Source organism: Diabrotica virgifera, chromosome 2 (genome assembly GCF_917563875.1).
Source record: "Diabrotica virgifera virgifera chromosome 2, PGI_DIABVI_V3a".
Classification (NCBI taxonomy): domain Eukaryota; kingdom Metazoa; phylum Arthropoda; class Insecta; order Coleoptera; family Chrysomelidae; genus Diabrotica; species Diabrotica virgifera.
The window spans coordinates 87,800,785-87,810,374 of NC_065444.1; the positions used below are offsets into that span (position 1 = coordinate 87,800,785).

The 9,590-nt window shown below is 34.4% G+C and overlaps 1 protein-coding gene across 1 annotated transcript; it reads left to right on the forward strand.

The window, feature by feature from the left end:
• The first annotated feature begins 1,809 nt into the window (after positions 1 to 1,809).
• Positions 1,810 to 2,130, forward strand: LOC126880743 (uncharacterized). The gene has a single exon (XM_050644790.1). The coding sequence runs from the start codon at positions 1,810 to 1,812 to the stop codon at positions 2,128 to 2,130; it is 321 nt and encodes a 106-aa protein (XP_050500747.1).
• Positions 2,131 to 9,590: the final 7,460 nt, after the last annotated feature.

The window sequence follows — 9,590 nt, forward strand, 5'->3', positions numbered from 1 at the left end:
TGATTTTCCTCTACCCGGAGGCTATGTTGGTCTCCTCCGATACTCATGTATTCAGTTTTTTCCATATTCACTTCTAGGCCCCACTCTGTAAACTCTTCTAATAGTTTTCGCATCATGTAACTAAGATCTTCAGAGTCCTGTGCGATGATCACCTGGTCATCCGCAAAGCACAGCGTGTACAAAGTTGAGTCCGTTAGTGGTATGCCCATATTCGTACATTTTTTCTTCCATTTGTTGAGTGCTGCTTCGAGGTATATATTGAATAGTGTTGGTGAGATACAGCATCCTTGCCTTAGTCCTTTAGTTACTGTGAATCCAGATGTTATGAGATTTCCCGTTTTAATTCTTGTTGTTTGTTGGTAGTACAACGTTTTTACGGCTTCAACCAATTCTATATTTACATTTGTTTTCTCCAGTGCCTCCCATAATTTAACCAGCGGGACACTATCATACGCTTTTCTAAGATCTACAAACATCAGATGGACTTCTTGGCCACGAGCAACTTTCTTTTCAATTATCTGAGTAATGGAGAAAACATGATCTATTGTAGATCGACTTGCGCGAAAACCAGCCTGTTCTTCGGCTTCCATATTTTGGTATTCTGCTTCTATTCGATTTTTAATCAGTTTTCCATATATTCTGCTGATACTACTAGTGACTGCAATTCCTCTATAGTTTTCAGGTTTTGATTTATCTCCCTTTTTGTGGATAGTGCTCAGATGTGACTCTTTCCATTCTTTAGGTATTTCATGGTTATTCAAGCATTGCTGGAAAAGTTGTCTTAGCCGCTTAATTTAAACTTTAGATCCATATTTGATGAGTTCCGGAGCTATATCTCCTGGGCCCGGTGATTTGCCATTCTTCAACTGTTTATATATGGTTTCGACTTCTCTCTCATTTACTCTGATTGTTGATCCTATCAACCTGACGCTTTGTATACCGTTGGATTGTATCTGTTTGAAGGGCTCTCTTGTCTCTGTTAGTAAATCTTCAAAGTATCTTTCCCAAGTTTGTGGTGATATGGACTGAATAATGCCTTTCTTTCTGTCGTTTCTTAAATTTTTTAATAGTTTCCAACTTTCTGAACTTTGGATTCCACCTATGTATGTATTTAGCATGGTACACTTTTTTGTCCAGAGTTCGTTTTTCTTTTGACATATTTTTCTCCTGACCCTCGCTTGCATTCTTTTATAATGTATTCTGTCTTCTACGTTTTTTGTGTTCAGATATTTTTGATACAATTCTCTTTTCTTTGTTATTTCCTGCGAAATATCTTGATCCCACCAATACGGTTTTCAATTTACGGTTTTTTCATATCGCCCTAGTGCTTCTAAAGCAGCGGCGTGTATACATTCTTTGATGTTTTCGTATGACTGATTCACATTTCTGGTATTATCTTCCGTTTCAATTAGTTTTTCTTCCAGTCTACGTTTATATAGCTTTTTAACACTTTCTTGGTGTAAACTATTCAAATTGTATCGTACTTCTTGGAGCTGTTCATTTGAATTATTACCTTGCTGCGTTTCTTTTTCTATTTTCGGTGGAAATGAAACATCTGAACGTAGGAGATAGTGGTCACTGCCGCAAATTGGTCCTCTACATGCTCTCACATCTGTTGTTTTCAGTCGACTTTTTTGTTTAAGAATGACATAGTCTATAATTGGTTTTAAGTTGCGTGTTTCCTGAGTCCACGTATATTTATGAATATTTCTATGCTGGAAATATCCATTCATTATTCTAAGTCCATTCTGGTCGCAGATATCTATCAAAAAATAAAATAATACACTAGCCATGTGTAGACTCCCCAAGATGACTAGTATTTTCACAGCTGAACTCTACGCTATACTCAAAGCTGTAGAGGTTCCAATGCAGGGTACCAAAAATTTAGCAATCTGCACAGACTCATTATCATCCATAAATTCGATAAGAAAAATGTATACACCAAATCCAATAGTTAATAAAATCCATGAAAAATGTACAGCACTTGCTAAATCAAATACTTCAGTTTCGATTATATTTAATCCTTCACATGTTGGTATCAAAGGGAACGAGAATGCTGACCACGCAGCAAAGGAAGCACGTTGTTCTGACCTTACAGATGAAAATATCCAGTTGTTTCAAGACATATAACAAAATCAAACAGTTACCTACTTCCATGTGGCAAAATCAGTGGAGCAAGTGCACCACCCAGTTAAAGTCCATCCAACCAAGAATTTTAGGACCTAGACTGGTAAAAATGGAAAGAAAACCGAAGACCATCATCAGAAGGCTCAGAATTGGGCACTAACCTATGGATACTTGATGGTTCCTAAAGAACCTCCAAACTGCCAACACTGCAACACTCGACTAAATGTACAGCACTTACTTGTAGAATGCAACCACTACGCAGCAGGACGAACCAAATATGGTATCCATGGAAATTTGTGTAATATTTTAAACTCTAAAAACAAAATGTGTAATGTGATAGAGTTCCTCAAATATTGTAAAGTATACAATCTACTGTAAATTTAACTTAATTATTTATGGTTATTGTAATAAAGTTCCCTGTGTCAATGGCCGCAGCAGCCGAGACACGTTAATTGAAATAAAAAAAAAGAATCTGTTACAGATTAAATATATATTTATGCTATATATGTTACATTTTGCAAAAAATATAATTGTTGCATATATGTTATCTTGTGCATTTCTTACAATTTTTTACATTTTTCTTAAACATTCTTAGATTCCGAATGCTCAGAATATTGATTAGAGTTAAATTACAATATTTGGTGTTAAGAGTATAGAAAATATGTCAAACACAAGTTGAATGATGGTCTAATTGTAATGAAGATGACCAAAATGGTGATTTTGATGATTTTACTCTGTATGAGCATCATCACCATAATTGGCTCAACAATTCTTTATATATCTTGGCTTGCTCACAGAGAAGTTGCCTCCTCAGTCGATTCCTAGTAACTTCCTTCCATCTTCGAGGCATGGCTTGTCTTGAGTGTAATGTACAGTGCATATGGCAAAGATCGCAGCGGTTAAGAGAAAGAAAAAAGCTGCACAAAAGTGACCGCAAACCAGAGAAAAGTTCTTGTGCAGTAGCACAACATTCCAACACAACAGGCCACACATTTAATTTATCAGATGTCAAGATCTTGGATAGATATAAAAACAACTATAGAAAAGAATATTACTCAATATCTGATACGTCAACAAAAACAAAAGTCAATTAGTTCTGAGTAATATACTTGCACGTTAAGCGATATATATTGCAATATTTTCAAATTCTGATAAAGCAAATACATCTAATACCTGGTTCCACAATAAAACTAATTCGCCCAAATGTCGCCAGTAATACAGAAAAGGACCGAAATTTTGGTCCGTTCAGGCATTCGCAGAACAACATGCGTTTGTCTCAGGATTAGATTTACAGAATAAACTACAAGATGTCGTAAGTGGTAGTATTGTGAATGTTATGTTTTTATCTATATCGCCGGTTCGGAATAAAAATGACGCAACTGCAAATTTTGTTAATTCCTGTTTATATTGCGTAATTAACTTCTAAAATATTGTATACAGATGATACAAAAGCAACAGAACTGTAACTATGTGCTGAGCCACCACAGGATACTTGCGTCGTTACTGAAATATGCAACATTTTAGACCTTGTTTCAGATGAAGAATGACGCAACTGTAAATAGGGTTTAAAATGGGGGGACTAAATTAGGATAATGAAATTCGGACCAATAGGGATGAACATAAGAGCCATCGTTGTAGGAATAAACGGCATAATAAATAACACTAAAACACTGAAAACGTTTGTTTTCTATACTTCCACAAAATTTATTATAACTAAGTGACTACAGCTGTTTCGGCGGAGTGCCTTTCTCAAGTGATACAGTACAGTTTACATTACTTTCTCAAGTAAACAGCTGTAGTCACTTAGTTATAATAAATTTTGTGGAAGTATAGAAAACAAACGTTTTCAGTGTTTTAGTGTTAGATAAAATAAACTTCCATCAAGTAACGGTCGAATCCATCAATTAAGGCATAATAAATATTTAAAAATAGTTTTTTTTACAGAAAAATTTTCAGATCAAGAATGACTCAACTGTAGTTGGGGTTGAAAATGGGGGGATTAAATTAAAATAATGAAATAGGAACCAATGGGGATGAAACTAAAACCATCGTTGTAAGAATAAACGCCATACCGATGATCCGGATGGTTACTCTTTATTTAATCACTATTAAATTTTTAGATGAAGAATGACGCAACTATAAAAAGGGTTGAAATGGGGGGATTAAATTAAGATAATGAAATTCGAACCATTAGGGATACAAATGTAACTAACAGAGATATAGGTACATCCATCAAAAATAATTGACGTAAGATGCCTCAACGCAGCAGATGTAGGTAGTGACCACAGCCTAGTATTATGTAAAATTAGAACCACCATGACATGCTTCACACCTAAGAGAGTGGTACCAACACAAACAAAAATCAAAGTCGAAGGACTACATACGGAATCCACGGAGTACTTATATAGAAAAAGAATATCAGAGAAGATTGCTGAAAATGAAATAATAGAAAACGATAACATCGAGGAAAGCTGGGAAAACTCAAAAGTAACATAATTAACGCAGCAACAGAATCACTTGGAGACAGGAAAGTAACGAATACCAATATATCAAAAAAGAAAACCCCATGGTTTCGAGAGGAAGTGAAGATAAAATGTGAAGAAAAGAAGAAAGCCTTTTTACAATACAGAACACAACAAACACAACAGGCATACAATCACTTTAAAAGAATTAGAAACGAAACAAACACAGTCAGACAAATAAAAAGAGAACACTGGGAAAGTTTCTCAAAACAGATGGAATACGACTTCTACGGAACACAAATGGAAATATGGAGAATGATCAGAGTACAAAGAAAAGAGATGAACGAACTAATAAAAACGAAACACATTCAGAAGGAAACTTGGGCAGACTATTTTCGATCTCTGTTTGTTAAAGATAACGATAACGAACCACCAACACCTGAAGTGACAACAAACGAAGAAGTAAATATTGAAGAAGCAGAAGCAACGGAAGCATTAAGGAAATTAAAAAATAGAAAATCACTAGGAGAGGACATATTATCTAATGAACTCCTAAAGTATGGAGGGCAAGACCTGAACAAACAATTATTAAAATTAATCCAAAAAATAATAGAACAAAACAGAATACCGCAAGAATGGAGATCAAGCATCCTAATACCTCTCTTCAAAAAGGGAGAAAAATCGGACCCGGAGAATTACAGAAGAATTAATTTATTAAACACAACACTAAAATTAACGACCAAAGTGATAACAAACAAACTGAATAAAATTATAACATTAGCAGAAGAACAACAAGGTTTTAGGTCGGGAAAATCATGCACCGACGCTATATTTATAATGAGGCAGATTCAAGAAAAATCGTTAGAATACAACAAACCGGCATACTTATGTTTCGTGGACATTAAGAAGGCATTTGACAGAGTCAAATTAAAGGACGTTATCCATTTTTTGTACGCAAGAGAGGTACTTCTAGAAATAATTAGTACGATCGAAAATGTCTACCAGAACAACACAATAAAAGTAAAAGTAGATGAAGAACTAACTGACCCAATTGAAGCTGGCAATAAGATAAGACAGGGAGATTCCCTGAGTCCTCTGTTGTTCAACCTGATCACGGACGAAATAATAAAAAAAGTCAGAACAAAAAAAGGATACCAAATGGGAGAAAAACAACAAGATGATTTACAACGTATGCTGCACGAATTTAATATAACCGCTAGAAAATTTAAAATGTTAAATGCTGGGGTTTGTTTTGGTTGGATCAGGGAGAGCAGCATATGTGCCTCCTGATGAGAGACTAATAAGTTTCGAAACCGGTAGAGGTGTTTGCAGCACTCTCTGATTGGACTAGAATATGGTTCGGCTGTTTTGCAACGAAATTGAAAATGGTTATTCATTTTTCATTTACATTTACTCTGTGTGGAGTATGAAGGGAATCATTCTCGTTGGAACTTTACCGCGCTGAGCAGATGGGACGTGAATTGCAAATTGTAGAATTCCCTCATCTTCCTTAGCCTCAGCATCCGTATGGCTTGCAAATTGTAGAAGCCTCGGAGGTGTAACCAGAGAAGGTTCCCATTGTTTTCATTCTGGTGGGATGTAGAATAGCATTATGTTGTTTTATATGCCATTAGAGTGAAAACTTAGTCTTTTTAAAATGTTAATTTTCCCAAAAAAGACTAAATGCATGGTTCTAAGAGCAGATCTAATAAGGTGTAAATTAGAGCTGGATGGTCAAATAATAGAACAAGTCATGGAGTTTAAATATCTAGGCATTACACTATGCAGCTACGGAAAGCTCGAAACAGAAGTGGAAGATCAGGTGAATAAAGCAAACAGAGCCGCAGGTTGCCTGAATGAAACAATATGGAGAAATAAAAACATCGGAAAAGAAGTAATAGGCAGAATTTACAAAACAGTCATCAGACCAATAAAGACATACGCGGCAGAAACACGACCTGATACAGAAAGGAAAAGGGAATGCTAGAAACAGCATAGATGAAAAAATTGCGAAAAATCGATGGTAAGACGCTGTGGGATAGAGCTATAAATGCAGATATACGAAGGAGATGCAAGGTGGACAACATTAATAACTGGGTGAAAAGCAGAAGAGTAGAATGGAACGACCACATAAGCCGAATGACAGCAAATAGAGTAGTAAAGACGGCGAGAGACGGTTCCCAATAGGAAGACGATCAGTAGGAAGACAACGAAAAATATGGAATGACAACTTACTGGAGGCATATTGAAAAGCAGACAGAGTAATGTCTATATAAAAAGAAGAAGAAGAAGAAGGGATAAAAATAACAGCCATTATTGTAACAATAAACGCCATACCGATGCTCCTGGATGACTACTCCTCTTCTTTTTTTTACGTGCCATCTCCGCGACGAAGGTTAGCAATCATCATTGCTATTCCCACTTCTGATACTACAGCCCGAAAGAGTTTAGTTGAGCTGCATCTCTGAGATTTCTGAACCAGGACATTTTTCTCCTACCTATGCTGCGCCTTCTTTTAATCTTTTCCTGCATAATTAATTTTGGGAGTTCATATCTGTCACCACGTGTTATATGCTCCAAGTACTGGAGTTTTCTTATTTTGATGGAATCCAGTATCTTCATGCTGTTCTGTATTCTCCTTAGTTACTCCTCATTTACTCCTCATTATTCCTCATTTAATCCCTATTTCAAATATTATTTAAAAATCGTTTTTTTTGCTCTCCTGAATTTGGCTTTTTGCAGATACGTCATTCTTATCCCGGACCGGCGATATGTAAGTTAATTTTGTAGTATGTTCTTGATGAAGTTGAAAAACTAAACAATCAACAAAATATCGACGTTTAGAAATATAGTTTCAATTTAAGCCGCAAACCGTATTCTCGACATTTTGATACTATTCCGTAGTGTTATACAACATACTTTCACAGTCGATAATTAATAAATATTTGGCCTCCAATTTATATGTTATAAATAAAAAATAAATATTAAACGAATTTCAGAAAAATTGCATGTTATCGTACAATAAACCAATAAAGTAATGAGATTGATTGGTACATAAACTAAAAAAATATGTCAATCAAAACAACGGTCAAATATGTTTAAATTAAAAATGGTAAATCGATTTATTTAAACCTGAAGAGGCAGCAACTTGCTAATTGGTTGTTATAGTTACAGACCTGAATCGTAGTTATAAAGTGTACAGGGTTATTCACTATATTTTGACCCCCCTGTAATCTGCTTTATTTACAAAATTAGAAAAAACTGTAAAAGAATACAAAAGTTATTTGATTTTTAAATTATGATTTTTTGACATATTTATCATACTAGTGACGTCATCCGTCTGGGCGTGATGACGTAATCGACTATTTTTTAAATATGAATAGGGGTTGTGTGCTAGCTCATGTGAAAGGTTATTCAATTCTCTATTCAGTAATATAAACAATAAGATAATTATTTATACAGTGTGTCCAAAAATTATTTTTAATTAAATTTTAATTGAAACAAAAAGAGGAATGTATGTAATCTATTTAATTCAAAATATATTCTACTACTGTCAGAACACAGAAATAAATGTTTATTGAACAAATAAACATTACTTTTCACTTAAATTTCATGTTCAAGCTGCCACCCATCACCCATCTGCCTCTTGGCAGTTTTAACAATGAACTTAAGCAAAAAGCAATGTTTATTTGTGCAATAAACTGTTATTTCTGTTTTATAACAGCAGTACATGATATTTTAAATTAAATAAATTACATACATTCTTCTTTTTGTGTAAATTAATTTAACTAAGTTTTTTTTAACCTTAGGAGTACGAAGACTGGGTCAAGCGTGACCAGAAATTCAGTTATTTCTTAATATTTTATGAAATAATTTTTTTACAAATCCGATTGATCGTAGGTTCTCCTTATTTGTTTCAATCTATTTTTTCGTATATAATTCATGAACATGCAAATTACAGTTTTTCCTCTACGTAACATATATGATGCCGGTTCAGTCCTGACCCGGTCTTCGGATTTCGAAGAATATTTTCAATATGTTTGTAGGTACACGTAAATCACAGCCGTCTCTGTTTACGTACAGTGGAACCCCGATAAGTCGGCCTCCGATAACCCGGAAGTCCGGCTAACCCGAACCATTGTAATTTAGATGTATTGTGCATATTTTATGTATTTCATGTTTTTGCAATTATAATGGAGTAATCTGTAAGTATACCGTGTTTTATTAATTTTTACCATATTCTCCGGTTAACTCGGATTTTCGATAACTCGGATTTCGATAACTCGACTTATCAAGGTTCCACTGTATTCAAATATATGGCCGGACAAATTTACCCATGCCCGTTTTCTGTAATGTATTAGAATCTGGCCGCCTGAGCGAACTTGTATATGCCCATGGGTAACCATCTTAAAAAATTTAAATACAATAATTTAGGATTTTGTTTGTCGTTTGTTGAATTAAAGATACTGTTTAATAATACTGACTATTTAAAACATCCTTATAAATAAAATGAGAATGGGTCACGCTTGACCCATCATCGTAATCTAAGTAAGTCAAATAATCTCCGTACTCCGAAGGTTAATCACCTGTAAAAGTAAGTATCGTAATGTTTATATTACTGACTAGATATTTTAATAACCTTTAGAATGAGGTATCACATGACCCCTATTGTCATTTAAAAAACTAGTCATTACGTCATCACGCCCAGATGGATGACGCAGTAGTATGATATTATGTCAAAAAATCCTAATTTAAAAATCGAATAACTCTTGTATTTTACATTTTTTTTTTCTATGTAATTCTGTAAATAAAGCAGTTTACAGGGGATCAAATTATAGTGAATAACCCTGTACAAGAAAAAGATTTCTTAAAAAATAATTAAGAATAGGAAACTAAAACTGATAGTCAATAACTTGAGATATACCTACTTCTAAAAATTATTAACTCGTTTTTACATTTTTGTACGCACTGTATATACACGCATTCTCTTTTTATACGGAC

Bases quoted from the DNA above. Each gene is read 5' to 3' on its own strand.
- LOC126880743 (XM_050644790.1), top strand. From the start codon at position 1,810: ATGACTAGTATTTTCACAGCTGAACTCTACGCTATACTCAAAGCTGTA.